The sequence below is a fragment of the Diplotaxodon limnothrissa genome, linkage group LG15 (assembly GCF_057381915.1).
Source record: "Diplotaxodon limnothrissa isolate DT_005_m linkage group LG15, D_limnothrissa_male_GT1.1, whole genome shotgun sequence".
Classification (NCBI taxonomy): Eukaryota; Metazoa; Chordata; class Actinopteri; order Cichliformes; family Cichlidae; genus Diplotaxodon; species Diplotaxodon limnothrissa.
In genome coordinates this window covers 35,525,165-35,543,164 of record NC_140610.1, presented here as the reverse complement: position 1 = coordinate 35,543,164, position 18,000 = coordinate 35,525,165, and the positions used below count along the sequence as shown (strand labels likewise).

General features: G+C 40.1%; 3 protein-coding genes across 4 annotated transcripts; all 3 read left to right on the top strand.

The window, feature by feature from the left end:
* The first annotated feature begins 1,845 nt into the window (after window positions 1-1,845).
* Window positions 1,846-6,866, top strand: LOC146617872 (interferon-induced protein 44-like). Of its 2 annotated transcripts, XM_085373026.1 has the most exons (9): window positions 1,846-1,936; window positions 2,808-2,998; window positions 3,879-3,941; window positions 4,170-4,221; window positions 4,343-4,538; window positions 4,726-4,878; window positions 5,617-5,791; window positions 6,167-6,267; window positions 6,570-6,866. In XM_085373026.1, exons 1-9 carry the CDS (start codon window positions 1,908-1,910, stop codon window positions 6,768-6,770), a joined length of 1,161 nt encoding a protein of 386 aa, XP_085229152.1. In that variant the 5' UTR covers window positions 1,846-1,907; the 3' UTR covers window positions 6,771-6,866. The 2 variants fall into 2 exon arrangements, with proteins under 2 accessions (XP_085229152.1, XP_085229153.1); XM_085373027.1 differs by lacking the exon at window positions 3,879-3,941.
* Window positions 6,867-9,449: 2,583 nt separating this feature from the next.
* Window positions 9,450-17,610, top strand: LOC146617870 (interferon-induced protein 44-like). Its single transcript, XM_085372313.1, has 8 exons — window positions 9,450-9,540; window positions 10,413-10,603; window positions 14,790-14,841; window positions 14,963-15,158; window positions 15,346-15,498; window positions 16,232-16,406; window positions 16,782-16,882; window positions 17,185-17,610. The coding sequence occupies exons 1-8, from the start codon at window positions 9,512-9,514 to the stop codon at window positions 17,383-17,385; spliced, it is 1,098 nt and encodes a 365-aa protein (XP_085228439.1). The 5' UTR covers window positions 9,450-9,511; the 3' UTR covers window positions 17,386-17,610.
* LOC146617871 (E3 SUMO-protein ligase ZBED1-like) lies at window positions 11,695-13,947 on the top strand. Its single transcript, XM_085372312.1, has 3 exons — window positions 11,695-12,648; window positions 12,834-13,453; window positions 13,541-13,947. The coding sequence occupies exons 1-3, from the start codon at window positions 11,784-11,786 to the stop codon at window positions 13,934-13,936; spliced, it is 1,881 nt and encodes a 626-aa protein (XP_085228438.1). The 5' UTR covers window positions 11,695-11,783; the 3' UTR covers window positions 13,937-13,947.
* Window positions 17,611-18,000: the final 390 nt, after the last annotated feature.

The window sequence follows — 18,000 nt, the reverse complement described above, 5'->3', positions numbered from 1 at the left end:
CCCAAGTTCATTTTTCCGCCCAGTGGCTAGAAAGCCAAATCAGCTAAACACGCAAATCAAGTGCGTGTGGACATTTTGGGTTTGCAACACATAATGAATCTATCCTTCCATGCTGGAGGTGCAGGAGCCTAATCTAGATGTCATGAGCCGAAACACACCCTGGTCAGGTCACTAGTCTATTATTGCAGCACTAACACAAACAGACAACCAGTGACATCCATACTCACATCTCTGGCCAATTAAGAATCACCAGTTAATCTAACATATGTCTCTGACAGTGTGTGTGTGTGTGTGTGTGTGTGTGTGTGTGTGTGTGTGTGTGTGTGTGTGTGTGTGTGTGTGTGTGACAGAAAGAGCAAAAATAGTGTTGTGTGTCTACAGTGATGTGAAAAAGTGTTTGCCTCCTTCCTGATTTCCTTTGTTTTTGTATGTTTGTCACACTTAAATGTTTCAGATCATCAAACAAACTTAAATATTAAACAAAGATGGCACAAATAAACACAAAATGCAGTTTATAAATGAAGGTGTTTATTATTAAGGGGAAACAAAATCCAAACCTACATGGCCTTGTGACTCGTTTATGCAGAATTGTTGTAATTCAGCCACATTGGAGGGTTTCGAGCAGGAATCGCCTTTTTAAGTTCGTGACACAGCATCTCAGTCAGATTCAGCTCAGGACTTAGTCAAAGTCCTGACCTGAATGAAGACTTTTTTTTTAAAGCCATTCAGAGCTGGACTTGCTGGTGCGTTTTGGATCATTGTCCTCCCGCAGAACCCAAGTGTGCAAGAAATTGAACTCAAAAGCCACATTTAATTTATGCTATATGGGGGATCACTTTACACAGGGCCATGTAGATTTGTATATAAATAATAAATAAAACAAACTATAAGCCTACAATATTCCAGCATTTTGTAATTTTACCAATTAGTGATAACAGTCCTAATAGTTTTTGTAAAGGACTTAAAGACTATTACCGCTTATATATTGAAAGTATGCAGTCATATTATACTATGCGTTTATGGTAGGCTATATATATAAGTCCACTGGAAACAACCTGTAGTTAGTTTCTCTCTTTTGCTGCTTACCAGCTTACTGTTGTCTTTACATTACTTTGGCAAACGTAGATGAAGAAGACGGTGTGAGTTTGTAGCATGAGATTAAATACATGTAGGTCTAAAAGTTTCCAAAGCTCTGACTGCAGTTACTGTCCACGTTGCTCAAAAGCTTCAATATATTACTGATTGTTGCTATGTGATATTATTTTTGCACTTACAGTGTGTGTGTGTCTGTGCCAGTAAAAGTACCAGACTGAGAGAGTGCACAACAATGTGTTTGCTGTTGGTCAGTGGACCAATCATGTTTTGTTGATGTCATAGATTTGCAAGGTGGGGGAAATAGAACAAAAGTGCTCTTGTTTATGTAAAACTCGCTTCTGGAGCAAGTGGTAAGCATTTTAAGTGTTTTATTTATTCATTTAAACAGTATAATAAATAGATTATTGTGTTTGCTGTTATCTAAATTAGGTCACTTGAAGTTTGTTGATGTTGGTTTGATCCTTTTTATTATGATGATGCACGAACAACAGCCTGTTTTAGCCTTGGAAAATGTAGCTAGGTTGCTAGGCAGATTTGGCCAGCTAGCTACTTCTTTTCTTGCTTCTTGCGATTTGTTTGCAATTGTTTGCTGTGTCTTGCGCATCTGTTTCTGCAGCTTTAACTTCATTAGTACCAATCCAACTCCACAACGCAACAAACCCCGCCTACGAGCGTGTTACACTCAGATTCGCATTACTGGTGTTTGTGTGACAGTTTAAGTTTCGTTTTCTTTTCTACGGAAAAGGCAGTGGCTCTTTCATTTGCGGTGTGTCCTGAGCTGCAGCTGCTGGTAACATCTACACACAGGAGTTATGTTCTCGTCTGTTAAAGAAAAAAACAGGTAAGTTCGCAACTTTTAGTATTACAACGTTTGATAGTTAATATGACAAGATTCACTCTTGCAAAGATGAGTGACAGCTGTAGTGCTGTCACTGTGGCCCATAGCAGTCAGTGTGATATACCGTCAAATAACAGGAAAGGAAAAGACCTGGCTGCACAAACAAATGTTAGAAATTCAACAAAAAAAATTTAAAACTTCAAAGTTTACCTGTGTTATGTCAAAACCAGGTAAACTTACCTGGTTTGCCGAAAACAAACAAACAAATGTTCACAAGACAGCAAGAGTCAACGATCCAGAGAGTCTAGTCTTCATTATATTCGTTTTATATACGTTTTATTACTCTGAGCAATTCCCTCCGCACCTAAAGCGTGCACTTTATCTTTTTGTGCACTCAAATGGAGCCAACTAGCGCCACCTGTGGCCAAGTGCCATAGCCTACAGCCAGATTAACTTGTGACTCACACACCTGAACCTGGCTCTATCACAACGTTTTATTTCGTTTCTGCTTTTCAGACTCATGTTTTGAGGTTGCTGATATTGTGTTTTAAGTGTAACATGTCAGACACTTCACCCATTGCCTACTGGTGGTGGTCAGAGGGTCCGGTGGCGCCAGTGTCCGGCAGCCTCGCCTCTGTCAGTGCGCCCCAGGGTGGCTGTGGCTACGATGTAGCTTACCATCACCAGTGTGTGAATGTGTGCGTGAATGGGTGAATGACTGGATATGTAAAGCGCTTTGGGGTCCTTAGGGACTAGTAAAGTGCTATATAAATACAGGTCATTTACCAGGCCATTTTACTAAAAAACCTCAAGTTTCATGCTGTTCTTTAAATTAGTTAAGGGGTCTTCCTCTAATGTGTACTTTTTTTATTAGTGGCTTTAACTTTGGACTTCCAGTACTTACAACCAAACCCTCAAGTTCTAATGGATTGACACCACTCACAGCAGCTCCAACTACTTCAGTCCAACCTGCTTTCGGCACAACAACTCTCACCAGAGATGATAACAGCGAAGTCACAGATAGTTCAGAGACAAGGGAACCAAGACCTCAGTTCACATTCTTGGGTGAGCCTCCTTTTACACAAAGTTCTTTTGTCAAAGACCCAAATAAGTATGAGAAACCTTTAACATCTCAAGTCCTGTGTTTCACCACGCTACTGTGAAGCTGTCTGTACACAAAGTGCAAATAGCTTTGGAGATCCATGATTTCCTCAGGGATTAATAGTGATTCTGGTAATAAAGTTGGACATTTTGTTCTTTCCTTTTTTTGGTTACAAAGTCATTTTAATCAGTGGCATTCAATCAGGGCAAGAAAGACAAGCAGTGCTTATCTGGTGAAATCTACAAACAGACATCAGTTACAACATAACAAAGAAAAGGGTGTTTTTCTTTCATCTTAAACATCATTCTGACATGAAGCTTCTGTAATGCCTGTTGCCATTTATTCTTTGCATTACTGCCATCTTGTGGTCACAATTGTTTATTATCTCTGGAAGCAGAATGCTTGATTACAGAGCTGCTGAAATCTGAATGGGGTATTAGTCCCGTGACAGACTGGCGACCTGTCAGGGTGTAGCCCGTCTCTTGCCCTTTTGCTAAATTTCTGGTTCTGGGTGATTTTTATATATTAAATATATTTGTTACACTTTTTAAAATTAAGATGTAGGCCTGTGTTTCTGAGCTGGTTATAATGTGTTTTTTCCTTTCTTTTAAAAAAGACAAGGACAACAACTACATTTTTCTGTAGAATAATTATTTTTGCTTATTTTTTGTGAGTTATTAGTAATACAGTTTTATGTGTAGTGAAGTGTTTTCTTTGTGTTTTATTGTTACTTTTGCTAAAGTAATGGGTCTGAAAAAAATCCTCTACCATTGTCAGCAAATAGTAAAACTAAGTTTAGTTAGATGACAACTATAGTAGTAATACAATTTTACAATTCTTTAGCCAGGAAGGAGTGGCCAAAGGGGAGGACACCCAGGAAGAGTTCAGGAAAAAGCTGTCAGAATGGTATGTTTGATACTAGTCGAATTTTCAAAGACAGGAGGAAAGTGTTTTTTTGTTTTTTTTTTGTTTTTTTTTTTTAATTTTTTTTTTTTTTTTTGGGGGGGGGGGGGGGGTCTTTGCTGAAGTCACTGAATGCCACTGCTTTTAACCCTAGCCTCGATGAATGTTAGAACTTTATATAAATACAACAAATACTGGCTATTTTGTCAAACCGCATTTATTTTTTTTCAGGAGGTCAACTGAAGTTGGAATCTCCATGGAGAAACATGGACTGGACAGGAGAGTGAGTACAGTTGTGCTGTTCAATGAGCTCCTGTTCAACTAGCAGGAACTAGTAGATGTCAAGTAAGTGCATTTTTAAACTTTCAAACACAATGAGTCACTGAATGTATCACTGAACCCAGGCGAAAGACAAGCTTGATGGAGACAATCACCTCCTACAGACGGAGCTGTGAGGAGGTGCCTCAGGCCCGGGTTCTCCTCCTGGGCCCGGTCAGTTCTGGAAAGTCGAGCTTCATCAGTTCAGTCCAGTCTGTGTTTAACGGAAGAGTCACCAACCGGGCCATGGTGGGCTCCTTCTCATCCGGTTTTACCAAAAAGGTACACGAGGAGCATCTGCATGTATTTTAAATAAGTGGAAAAATAAACACAGAGATCCTCATTTAGTTTCATGAGATTATTTAAGCATTTCAAAAAGGGAAAGCATCCACAAGGCCTCTCTTCATCCATGTCAATGAAACTAAACTTTAGGTTTCTGTCCTATTAACTTCCTTTTTGTGTGTGCCAGCTGCAGTCCTTCAACATTCGGGGTAAGAAGGGTGAGGATCATACTGGGCTGGTGCTGTGTGATACCATGGGTATGAGTGAAGACGGGATGACCGGACTGACTCTTCATGACATCCTGTCAGTCGTTAAAGGCCATGTTCCTGAAGGACACAAGGTAAGCATGCCTTGCCCTGTTTGTTCTCGTTTCAGTGCCCCACCCTGCCTCACTCATTCTCAGTTTGTCACCCTGCCTCATTGGCCTCAGATGTTCAGTGAGGCCTAACTCCAACTGTGGTCTCAGGCCTAGTTCATCGCTCACCCCATCCAGCTTTCATTCATCTACTATCAAACTTTATTTAACCGTGTTTGAGGTTGTGGTCCTTGTCAGTGAAGCTGCGCACTTTTTGTTCCCTATGAATCAGCAATAACTCCTTTATCCTGTCATGCTGAGAGTGGGAAAGAGCCAGGTTTCACCCAGGACATGTCATTAATCCATCACAGAGCTAATGCCCACAGCTAATTTAGGCTTGGCTTTAGAAATGCATGCTAGGTTAAGTGGGAGAAAGCTGGAGCAACCAGAGGAAATGAGGAGCAGGAGCAACGTCAAATCACCCAGAAAGTCAACAGCAGCTCCAAACCCCTTTTTAATGCCCGATATTTGTTCCCATCAGGGTAAACTAAAGAACAGTGATGATCAGCTGACTGGTCATATAGTCCTGTGATGTAAAAGAAACAACAAAACAAATCAGTTTCCCAACTTCTCTGACTAGTAAAACAACTGGGATCGCCATCACCCATAGCTGTACCTTATGGTTTGTGCCAACATGTAGAATTGTGTACATGAAGGCACACAGCATAGTTCTTTTTAATACTTTTTCTTTTTTAATAACTTAAAATACTTTCTCTCTTCCAGTTTAGCCCAGACCAGCCAGTCTCGGCCTCAGAAACTGTGGGCTATGTGAAGAGGCCGAGCCTTAAAGACAAAGTCCACTGTGTTGCCTTTGTGGTGGACGCCTCAAAAATCACAACTTACCCCAAAGGCCTGAGCACCACATTTAAACAGCTCAGAAAGCACATCAGTGACCTGGGTGAGCCACAGACACATGTTTACACAGAGCCTGACGTTAAAGGTTGTGTTGCTTGAGTTAGCTGACTTTTGCTACATTAAGAGCAGATTGTTATTGATCATTTTGAGAATAAAGCCTGAATTTCAAGAAAAAGTCGAAATGTGGAGATTACAGATGTTGTTTTGAGATAAAACGCCGCAACGCTTTAAAACACCTTATGTAGATGAGTTAGTGAAAAAGTATAAGGACGATGGTGAACGCTGCATCAGGTCAGAAAGACAACAAAGAAAGCTGAGCAAATGTTTATCTCTAGAACAAATGAACTGAGCACAATCTTTAAAGGGTTTGCATTGTCTTTGCAAGTCTTCATCACAACAGTGTGTTTCTGTTCTTTAGGTGTTCACCAGGTGGCGCTGCTCACCCACGTGGACCAAGTTTGTTTGCAAACAGCCAAAGATGTCACTGGTGTTTATGAGAGCCGCACAATTCAGGATGTGGTAAGTTAAAACAAATCAAATACAGTTCAAGAAATGTTCATATACTGTAACTGCTCTACAAACCAGAATAGGATAAATCCTGCAAACAGCAATGTAAATGTAAAACTTGAAAAGATTTGACTTTGTTTGATTGTCTGAATATAAACAACAAGAGTTTAGAGTCAGTGTGACGTTAGAACAACTTTCCTCACAAACCACACTGAGATGATCATCGTAAGGAGATGCTGATTGTGTTTGGTGTTGTTCTTAATCAGCTGAAGATACTAAACGCTGGAGGTGTACATGTGTCTGTGTGTTTGCAGATGGGTAAAGCCGCCGCTCTGTTGGGCATGTCCACCTCCTACATCGTTCCAGTGAAAAACTACTCGTCAGAACTGGACCTGGATGTAAACACAGATGTGCTGCTTCTCAGTGCTGTTGATCACATCCTGCAGTATGCTGACATGTATTTCCAGGACAATGCACCACAGAACAAAGAGCTCAAGACAGCCCTGGATCTCTGATTTCTGAGCATTTAGATTAGGAGCATCATACCCATAGCATCATGGCCATTAGATTAGGAACCCGGCTGTTCCTGTTTCAACGTGTTAGAGAAGAGAGTTTTCATTTGTTACAAAAATTTGTGTTTCTGTTGTTTTTGACATAAAAAAACCAAAATGTGTAAAGGACATCAAAATGCTATACATAGGAACTTTAAACAGTCTTGTTTTGTTTCTAATTAATAAAAACTGACTGTACGCTTTACGTTCTGTTTGTGAGACAGATATATTTTTTAACCAGTCTTTGGGCTTCTTTATTAAAATGTTTTACATTCACCAATGTTTTGTAGTTTTTTCCCTTTCACAGGAAAAAAAATGAAACTTTTTCGCCATTTCATTATTAAATTAAAAATAAAATGTGGTTCACACCCTCTCTAGAGACTTAAGGTTACACATGTGCTATCGCCCAGTGTACACCCTTCTCTCCTCCATCAGAAAGGTTAAAGTGGAAGATTTGTCTTTGCATTTTGAACAGGCTTGGAAACTGGACTGATTTCCCTTACTGCTGTGTCATTCATTAATGCTGTGCAGAGTTCCTTTATCATTATTATGTCTGTGAAAGTTCTCAGTCATCCATGTCATCGTAGTCTAAGGAGCTTGGAAAGAAAAGCATCTGGACTTCTTTAAGTTGCATGAAAGCACATGATAGGGTGGGGCTAGGTTTCACAATGAGCTTTTGTCCCTCTCGGGAAGATACTTGTACAGGGCTTAAATGTAGGACTCTCCACTATTTGACCCTAGAACTGAAGAAGCTTCTCAGATGAGAGGTGAAACGTCTTCAAGCAACTTAAAGAAGTCTATAAGCTTTTCTTTCCAAGCTCCTTAGTTTATCCTTATTACTATTATTATGTGTGCTAGTTTAAATTGCATATATTTTTTAATGAACCGTCTTTTTAATTTAATAGCTGAAGAACCAGTAAGATGGGTCATTCTTGAGAAGAAGCTGGAAAACTGCAGCATGTGACGATGCACAGATCAGTTTGTTTATCATCTCACATTCTTAAAGTGATCCTTATTATTTTGGGAGAAGCAATTAAGGTCAAATGTCTCTAACGTTCATTTCCTCCTGTTCATGTTATTATGAATATAAATGTTCAGAAGTGAACACGGTTTGCTTGGAGCACCGTGCAACAGGAGCTTACGTGGAAGTGGATCCAAGTGCAGATATCAAACGGAAACAGTGATAAAGTTTAACATTCTCACTCGGATCATGACGCACGGGTGCCAAGAAGATAAAAAATTAATGAAAAAGTTCAGAGGAGGTCTATGAGTTTAACTAACGACTTGTGTTGTATTTGTCTTGAACTGAAAGGAAATGAAATAAAAACATCAGACAGGTTTTATTCTAGGAGCTTTTCTAGTAGGACACTTTCAGTTTCATTTCTTTCGAAAGTGGTGCCAAAATTGGAATTTGTGTCCTTGCGCTCCGGGAGCGCGCATTGGGCAGGGAACACGGACCCAAACGTTTTCTTTTGTGAGAAAGGGTCGTTACATTGCTGTTCAGTTTGCAGGTTACAACAGAAAATTGTACATTTATCATTCTCACGTGTATGGAAGCCCTTTTCCGCCACTGAAAAAAACACAAGTATCCATAACTCAAAATTTCAGGATATTTTCTTAAAATTTCGACTTATTAACTCGAAAGTTCGACTTACGAACTCCAAATTTTGAGAAACGTAACTCAAAATTTGGAGAAACATAACTCGAAATTTCGAGTTACTTTTCTCAAAATTTCGAGAAAATAACTTGGAATTTCGAGTTATGGATCCTTTTTTGTGTGGTGGAAACGGGCTTCCATAGACGTGGTATCGACGGGATGGGACGTTTTGTCTGATAAAAGGATCCATATAAACTTTGACACTCAATATACCACATCCTCAACAAGTAAACGCCTTCGTGTTCGTTTTCAGACGTCCTAGAAATACTATTCTCTGATTGTTCCACCAAAGTTGTTTCTGCTGGGTACAAAAATGCACCTTTCTAAGAGCACCAATGAAAACAATTGTGTGTTTTATTCTTCTAAAATACTTCTGTAGCTAAAATACAATAATAACTTTATTGTATATTTACTGTATATTTAAGATTATATTAGATTATAATTAATTACTGCGATTGATCATAGTCTTTTTAAGTCTTTCTGCCCCAGTCTTGCACAAAGTCGGTCTACATGTCATAGATTTGCAAGGTGGGGAAATAGAACAAAAGTGCTCTTGTTTATGTAAAACTCGCTTCTGGAGCAAGTGGTAAGCATTTTAAGTGTTTTATTTATTCATTTAAACAGTATAATAAATAGATTATTGTGTTTGCTGTTATCTAAATTAGGTCACTTGAAGTTTGTTGATGTTGGTTTGATCCTTTTTATTATGATGATGCACGAACAACAGCCTGTTTTAGCCTTGGAAAATGTAGCTAGGTTGCTAGGCAGATTTGGCCAGCTAGCTACTTCTTTTCTTGCTTCTTGCGATTTGTTTGCAATTGTTTGCTGTGTCTTGCGCATCTGTTTCTGCAGCTTTAACTTCATTAGTACCAATCCAACTCCACAACGCAACAAACCCCGCCTACGAGCGTGTAACACTCAGATTCGCATTACTGGTGTTTGTGTGACAGTTTAAGTTTCGTTTTCTTTTCTACGGAAAAGGCAGTGGCTCTTTCATTTGCGGTGTGTCCTGAGCTGCAGCTGCTGGTAACATCTACACACAGGAGTTATGTTCTCGTCTGTTAAAGAAAAAAACAGGTAAGTTCGCAACTTTTAGTATTACAAAGTTTGATAGTTAATATGACAAGATTCACTCTTGCAAAGATGAGTGACAGCTGTAGTGCTGTCACTGTGGCCCATAGCAGTCAGTGTGATATACCGTCAAATAACAGGAAAGGAAAAGACCTGGCTGCACAAACAAATGTTAGAAATTCAACAAAAAAAATTTAAAACTTCAAAGTTTACCTGGTGTTATGTCAAAACCAGGTAAACTTACCTGGTTTGCCGAAAACAAACAAACAAATGTTCACAAGACAGCAAGAGTCAACGATCCAGAGAGTCTAGTCTTCATTATATTCGTTTTATATACGTTTTATTACTCTGAGCAATTCCCTCCGCACCTAAAGCGTGCACTTTATCTTTTTGTGCACTCAAATGGAGCCAACTAGCGCCACCTGTGGCCAAGTGCCATAGCCTACAGCCAGATTAACTTGTGACTCACACACCTGAACCTGGCTCTATCACAACGTTTTATTTCGTTTCTGCTTTTCAGACTCATGTTTTGAGGTTGCTGATATTGTGTTTTAAGTGTAACATGTCAGACACTTCACCCATTGCCTACTGGTGGTGGTCAGAGGGTCCGGTGGCGCCAGTGTCCGGCAGCCTCGCCTCTGTCAGTGCGCCCCAGGGTGGCTGTGGCTACGATGTAGCTTACCATCACCAGTGTGTGAATGTGTGTGTGAATGGGTGAATGACTGGATATGTAAAGCGCTTTGGGGTCCTTAGGGACTAGTAAAGTGCTATATAAATACAGGTCATTTACCAGGCCATTTTACTAAAAAACCTCAAGTTTCATGCTGTTCTTTAAATTAGTTAAGGGGTCTTCCTCTAATGTGTACTTTTTTTATTAGTGGCTTTAACTTTGGACTTCCAGTACTTACAACCAAACCCTCAAGTTCTAATGGATTGACACCACTCACAGCAGCTCCAACTACTTCAGTCCAACCTGCTTTTGGCACAACAACTCTCACCAGAGATGATAACAGCGAAGTCACAGATAGTTCAGAGACAAGGGAACCAAGACCTCAGTTCACATTCTTGGGTGAGCCTCCTTTTACACAAAGTTCTTTTGTCAAAGACCCAAATAAGTATGAGAAACCTTTAACATCTCAAGTCCTGTGTTTCACCACGCTACTGTGAAGCTGTCTGTACACAAAGTGCAAATAGCTTTGGAGATCCATGATTTCCTCAGGGATTAATAGTGATTCTGGTAATAAAGTTGGACATTTTGTTCTTTCCTTTTTTGGTTACAAAGTCATTTTAATCAGTGGCATTCAATCAGGGCAAGAAAGACAAGCAGTGCTTATCTGGTGAAATCTACAAACAGACATCAGTTACAACATAACAAAGAAAAGGGTGTTTTTCTTTCATCTTAAACATCATTCTGACATGAAGCTTCTGTAATGCCTGTTGCCATTTATTCTTTGCATTACTGCCATCTTGTGGTCACAATTGTTTATTATCTCTGGAAGCAGAATGCTTGATTACAGAGCTGCTGAAATCTGAATGGGGTATTAGTCCCGTGACAGACTGGCGACCTGTCAGGGTGTAGCCCGTCTCTTGCCCTTTTGCTAAATTTCTGGTTCTGGGTGATTTTTATATATTAAATATATTTGTTACACTTTTTAAAATTAAGATGTAGGCCTGTGTTTCTGAGCTGGTTATAATGTGTTTTTTCCTTTCTTTTAAAAAAGACAAGGACAACAACTACATTTTTCTGTAGAATAATTATTTTTGCTTATTTTTTGTGAGTTATTAGTAATACAGTTTTATGTGTAGTGAAGTGTTTTCTTTGTGTTTTATTGTTACTTTTGCTAAAGTAATGGGTCTGAAAAAAATCCTCTACCATTGTCAGCAAATAGTAAAACTAAGTTTAGTTAGATGACAACTATAGTAGTAATACAATTTTACAATTCTTTAGCCAGGAAGGAGTGGCCAAAGGGGAGGACACTAGGGCTGCACGATAAATCGAAAATTTATTGTCATCGCGATATCAGCCTGCGCGATGGGCCCATCGCAAAAGACGGCGTAAACTGCGATAATTGGGTACCTTAAAATGTTTACACACGTGCTGTAAAGAATTTACCAATCAAAGAAATCCATTTACACATTTGACCAGTCGAATAGAGCCCTTCACGGCATTAACCAATCAAATGGATTAGAGGCCCGCCTCCTACGCAGGTCGGGCGCGAACAACGCTGCAGCAACGAGTCAGAGTTGTAATGGCTGAGAGCGAGACGCGTGACGAGAATGCTACTGAACTCGTGGCTAAAAAAAAAAATAGTACCTCACTTATTTGGAGGTACTTTGGATTTGATAAAGACGACGTTCTCCAAACACAGGTACTCTGCAAAACTTGCCGAACACTCGTGGCAACCACCAGAGGAAACACGACTAATCTCCACCATCATCTTCAATACAACCACAGAGAACTGTTTGAAGAGTTCCAGAAAGATAGGGCTAGCCAAACAAAGGTTGCTAATGTTAAGACAAAGAGCGCAGCAGTCCAACAGCCGTCTCTGTATCAGAGTTTTTCAAGTGGAATTCCTTATGAGAAAACGTCGAAGCGGTACAAAGAAATAACAGAGGCCATTACACATTTTTTGGCTAAAGACATGATGCCTATAAATACAGTTAGCAGAGAGGGCTTCACCAGTCTGATACATAAAGTGGACCAGAGATACCGCATCCCCTCACGAAACTACTTTTCACATGTCGCCATTCCACAAATGTATGAAACATGCCGCAAGACCGTCATGTTTGAACTGAGCCAAGCTGAAAACTACGCAAGCACTACAGACCTATGGTCAAGTCGTACAACGGAACCATATATGAGTTTCACAGTGCACTTCCTCACCGAAGACTTTGAACTGAAAACACGGTGTCTAGAGACTGTGTATTTTCCAGACTCCCACACTAGTGAAAATATAGCCCATGTATTACGTGAGGTGTTAGCCAGCTGGGATCTTAAAGAAGATCGACAAGTGTGCATCACCACAGACAACGGTGCCAATGTTGTGAGAGCCACGGAGCTAAACAACTGGGTCAGACTTCAGTGTTTTGGACACAGGCTGCACCTTGCAATCGGTAAGTTTTATTCAAGGCAGATCTTTTTAGCAATGAAAATGTGCTATACATTATTATCAAATTGATATTGATAAGGATAATGTTACCTTTTTAGACAACTTTAGTTATAAATTTCAATTAGTTTTTTTTTTTTTAAAAAAAGGTTTTAAACATGACAGTTTTTTTGTTTCCTCTTATTTCTCCAGAAAATTCTATCAAAGATGATGCCCGCATTGCCCGAGCCATTGGACTTTGCAAAAAGTTAGTTGGACATTTTTGCCACAGCTGGAAAGCAAAGATGGCTCTGAAAAAAGCACAGCAGAAGCTCAACCTCCCAGAGCACACACTGATCACAGAATGCCCAACCAGGTGGGGTTCCAGGCAGAAGATGATTGAGAGAGTCCTGGAGCAGCAGCGGGCCATTTCTGATGTCATCTCAGCAGACAAGAAATCAAGACACTTGATTCCTACTTGGCAGGATCTTGAGGTACTGGAGTCTGTCAACCAGGCATTACACCCCCTGCAAGACTTTACAGATGCCCTGTCTGGTGAGAGCTACGTTAGTGTTTCATATGTAAAACCAGTCCTTCATCTGATGAAGACGTCGGTGCTTGCAGAGAAGGAAGAAGACAGTGATTTGACAAAATCAATTAAGAAGAAAATCCTCGAGTACCTGATTACTAAATATGAAAATCCAGCTACCCAGGAACTTATGGACATGGCGTGCTTCATGGATCCCAGATTTAAAGTCAGCTACACCAGCACTGATCGAGTCTCAGACATCAAGACCAGAGTGATGTCAGAAATGGAAGCAGTGGCACAGAAGGTATTCATGCATGCTTATATATAAAACCTTTCAATTCATATTTAGTCCAAAATGTTTACTTTTCTTATAATCTGCTTTCTGTTCCAGGAGAGAAGCTCCGCTGAACCAGAGGCCCAGACAGATGATCCACCCAGTCGTCCCCTGAAGAAGGCAAAAAAGTCCCTGGGCAGTTTCTTCAAGGCAGCTCCAATCCCTACCTCCTCTTTTATGCATCTCTCACAAGCTGTTGAAGCTGAGCTTAACAGCTACTTGCTATCCACGGCCATAGACAGTGAGGAAGACCCCTTGGCATGGTGGAAACTCCACAAAATGACATTCCCACAGCTAAGCAAGCTTGCAAGGAAGTATCTCTGCATACCTGCAAGTAGCTCACCTTCAGAGAGACTTTTTAGTACATCAGGAAACATAGTAACATGTCAGCGCACATGTTTAAAACCTTGGAGAGTAAACATGTTGGTTTTCCTTAACAAGAACTTGCCATAAAAAACATTCACTCAGGAAGGATGAATGCAAGATAGAGAAACCTTTTTTTTTTTTCAAAAAATTACAAAAATACACTACCTACATTGTTCTTAATTGTTGATAATATTAGTCTTGGCCAGTACGACCACAAAGGTAGACAATTGTTCTTTGGTGTGTTCCCACAGCAGACAAGTTCTTACCTATAGTTTAATCTAGTAAAGTTTCCACTCCAGTTTTGACTTGCATCATAACTACTTGGTGAGTGGTAAAATGATGAACAACTGCATAGAGATAATTTGCAGTATAATTTAAGTTATGTTTATTTAAAACTAATTATAGAGACCGGGAAGGATGTCTTTCAGAATTCAAGCCTCAGAAATTTTTTTATGGGGGCAATGTTTCAATGTTTGACTGCACTTTGTTGTTACACTGCTAATACAGCAGCTTTCATTAAATAAAACTGTGCAGTAAAACGGAAATTATGTATTTGTTTTTTGTTTTTTTTTTGCTATTTATTTTATCGCAAGTCATATCGTTATCGCAGTATTGATCACAGTTATCGCACATCGCAGGTTTTCCTAATATCGTGCAGCCCTAGAGGACACCCAGGAAGAGTTCAGGAAAAAGCTGTCAGAATGGTATGTTTGATACTAGTCGAATTTTCAAAGACAGGAGGAAAGTGTTTTTTTAGTATTTTTTTTTATTTATTTATTTATTTTTTTATTTATTTTTTTTTGGGGGGGGGGGGGGGGTCTTTGCTGAAGTCACTGAATGCCACTGCTTTTAACCCTAGCCTCGATGAATGTTAGAACTTTATATAAATACAACAAATACTGGCTATTTTGTCAAACCGCAATTCTTACATTTTTTTCAGGAGGTCAACTGAAGTTGGAATCTCCATGGAGAAACATGGACTGGACAGAAGAGTGAGTACAGTTGTGCTGTTCAATGAGCTCCTGTTCAACTAGCAGGAACTAGTAGATGTCAAGTAAGTGCATTTTTAAACTTTCAAACACAATGAGTCACTGAATGTATCACTGAACCCAGGCGAAAGACAAGCTTGATGGAGACAATCACCTCCTACAGACGGAGCTGTGAGGAGGTGCCTCAGGCCCGGGTTCTCCTCCTGGGCCCGGTCAGTTCTGGAAAGTCGAGCTTCATCAGTTCAGTCCAGTCTGTGTTTAACGTAAGAGTCACCAACCGGGCCATGGTGGGCTCCTTCTCATCCGGTTTTACCAAAAAGGTACACGAGGAGCATCTGCATGTATTTTAAATAAGTGGAAAAATAAACACAGAGATCCTCATTTAGTTTCATGAGATTATTTAAGCATTTCAAAAAGGGAAAGCATCCACAAGGCCTCTCTTCATCCATGTCAATGAAACTAAACTTTAGGTTTCTGTCCTATTAACTTCCTTTTTGTGTGTGCCAGCTGCAGTCCTTCAACATTCGGGGTAAGAAGGGTGAGGATCATACTGGGCTGGTGCTGTGTGATACCATGGGTATGAGTGAAGACGGGATGACCGGACTGACTCTTCATGACATCCTGTCAGTCGTTAAAGGCCATGTTCCTGAAGGACACAAGGTAAGCATGCCTTGCCCTGTTTGTTCTCGTTTCAGTGCCCCACCCTGCCTCACTCATTCTCAGTTTGTCACCCTGCCTCATTGGCCTCAGATGTTCAGTGAGGCCTAACTCCAACTGTGGTCTCAGGCCTAGTTCATCGCTCACCCCATCCAGCTTTCATTCATCTACTATCAAACTTTATTTAACCGTGTTTGAGGTTGTGGTCCTTGTCAGTGAAGCTGCGCACTTTTTGTTCCCTATGAATCAGCAATAACTCCTTTATCCTGTCATGCTGAGAGTGGGAAAGAGCCAGGTTTCACCCAGGACATGTCATTAATCCATCACAGAGCTAATGCCCACAGCTAATTTAGGCTTGGCTTTAGAAACGCATGCTAGGCTTTAGAAACGTGGGAGAAAGCTGGAGCAACCAGAGGAAATGAGGAGCAGGAGCAACGTCAAATCACCCAGAAAGTCAACAGTAGCTCCAAACCCCTTTTTAATGCCCGATATTTGTTCCCATCAGGGTAAACTAAAGAACAGTGATGATCAGCTGACTGGTCATATAGTCCTGTGATGTAAAAAAAAAACAAATCAGTTTCCCAACTTCTCTGACTAGTAAAACAACTGGGATCACCATCACCCTGTACCTTATGGTTTGTGCCAACATGTAGAATTGTTTACATGAAGGCACACAGCATAGTTCTTTTTAATACTTTTTCTTTTTTAATTACTTAAAATACTTTCTCTCTTCCAGTTTAGCCCAGACCAGCCAGTCTCCGCCTCAGAAACTGTGGGCTATGTGAAGAGGCCGAGCCTTAAAGACAAAGTCCACTGTGTTGCCTTTGTGGTGGACGCCTCAAAAATCACAACTTACCCCAAAGGCCTGAGCACCACATTTAAACAGCTCAGAAAGCACATCAGTGACCTGGGTGAGCCACAGACACATGTTTACACAGAGCTTGACGTTAAAGGTTGTGTTGCTTGAGTTAGCTGACTTTTGCTACATTAAGAGCAGATTGTTATTGATCATTTTGAGAATAAAGCCTGAATTTCAAGAAAAAGTCGAAATGTGGAGATTACAGATGTTGTTTTGAGATAAAACGCCGCAACGCTTTAAAACACCTTATGTAGATGAGTTAGTGAAAAAGTATAAGGACGATGGTGAACGCTGCATCAGGTCAGAAAGACAACAAAGAAAGCTGAGCAAATGTTTATCTCTAGAACAAATGAACTGAGCACAATCTTTAAAGGATTCGCATTGTCTTTGCAAGTCTTCATCACAACAGTGTGTTTCTGTTCTTTAGGTGTTCACCAGGTGGCGCTGCTCACCCACGTGGACCAAGTTTGTTTGCAAACAGCCAAAGATGTCACTGGTGTTTATGAGAGCCGCACAATTCAGGATGTGGTAAGTTAAAACAAATCAAATACAGTTCAAGAAATGTTCATATACTGTAACTGCTCTACAAACCAGAATAGGATAAATCCTGCAAACAGCAATGTAAATGTAAAACTTGAAAAGATTTGACTTTGTTTGATTGTCTGAATATAAACAACAAGAGTTTAGAGTCAGTGTGACGTTAGAACAACTTTCCTCACAAACCACACTGAGATGATCATCGTAAGGAGATGCTGATTGTGTTTGGTGTTGTTCTTAATCAGCTGAAGATACTAAACGCTGGAGGTGTACATGTGTCTGTGTGTTTGCAGATGGGTAAAGCCGCCGCTCTGTTGGGCATGTCCACCTCCTACATCGTTCCAGTGAAAAACTACTCGTCAGAACTGGACCTGGATGTAAACACAGATGTGCTGCTTCTCAGTGCTGTTGATCACATCCTGCAGTATGCTGACATGTATTTCCAGGACAATGCACCACAGAACAAAGAGCTCAAGACAGCCCTGGATCTCTGATTTCTGAGCATTTAGATTAGGAGCATCATACCCATAGCATCATGGCCATTAGATTAGGAACCCGGCTGTTCCTGTTTCAATGTGTTAGAGAAGAGAGTTTTCATTTGTTACAAAAATTTGTGTTTCTGTTGTTTTTGACATAAAAAAAACCAAAATGTGTAAAGGACATCAAAATGCTATACATAGGAACTTTAAACAGTCTTGTTTTGTTTCTAATTAATAAAAACTGACTGTACGCTTTACGTTCTGTTTGTGAGACAGATATATTTTTTAACCAGTCTTTGGGCTTCTTTATTAAAATGTTTTACATTCACCAATGTTTTGTAGTTTTTTCCCTTTCACAGGAAAAAAAATGAAACTTTTTCGCCATTTCATTATTAAATTAAAAATAAAATGTGGTTCACACCCTCTCTAGAGACTTAAGGTTACACATGTGCTATCGCCCAGTGTACACCCTTCTCTCCTCCATCAGAAAGGTTAAAGTGGAAGATTTGTCTTTGCATTTTGAACAGGCTTGGAAACTGGACTGATTCCCCTTACTGCTGTGTCATTAATGCTGTGCAGAGTTCCTTTATCATTATTATGTCTGTGAAAGTTCTCAGTCATCCATGTCAT

Coding starts and splice junctions, on each gene's coding strand:
- LOC146617872 (XM_085373026.1), top strand. CDS start 1,908: ATGTTCTCGTCTGTTAAAGAAAAAAACAG. Junction 3,942..4,169: donor AGGAAAAAGCTGTCAGAATG/GTATGTTTGATA, acceptor ATTTTTTTTCAG/GAGGTCAACTGAAGTTGGAA. Junction 4,222..4,342: donor AACATGGACTGGACAGGAGA/GTGAGTACAGTT, acceptor CACTGAACCCAG/GCGAAAGACAAGCTTGATGG.
- LOC146617870 (XM_085372313.1), top strand. CDS start 9,512: ATGTTCTCGTCTGTTAAAGAAAAAAACAG. Junction 10,604..14,789: donor ACCTCAGTTCACATTCTTGG/GTGAGCCTCCTT, acceptor CATTTTTTTCAG/GAGGTCAACTGAAGTTGGAA. Junction 15,159..15,345: donor CATCCGGTTTTACCAAAAAG/GTACACGAGGAG, acceptor TGTGTGTGCCAG/CTGCAGTCCTTCAACATTCG.
- LOC146617871 (XM_085372312.1), top strand. CDS start 11,784: ATGGCTGAGAGCGAGACGCGTGACGAGAATGCTACTGAACTCGTGGCT. Junction 12,649..12,833: donor CAGGCTGCACCTTGCAATCG/GTAAGTTTTATT, acceptor TTATTTCTCCAG/AAAATTCTATCAAAGATGAT. Junction 13,454..13,540: donor TGGAAGCAGTGGCACAGAAG/GTATTCATGCAT, acceptor TTTCTGTTCCAG/GAGAGAAGCTCCGCTGAACC.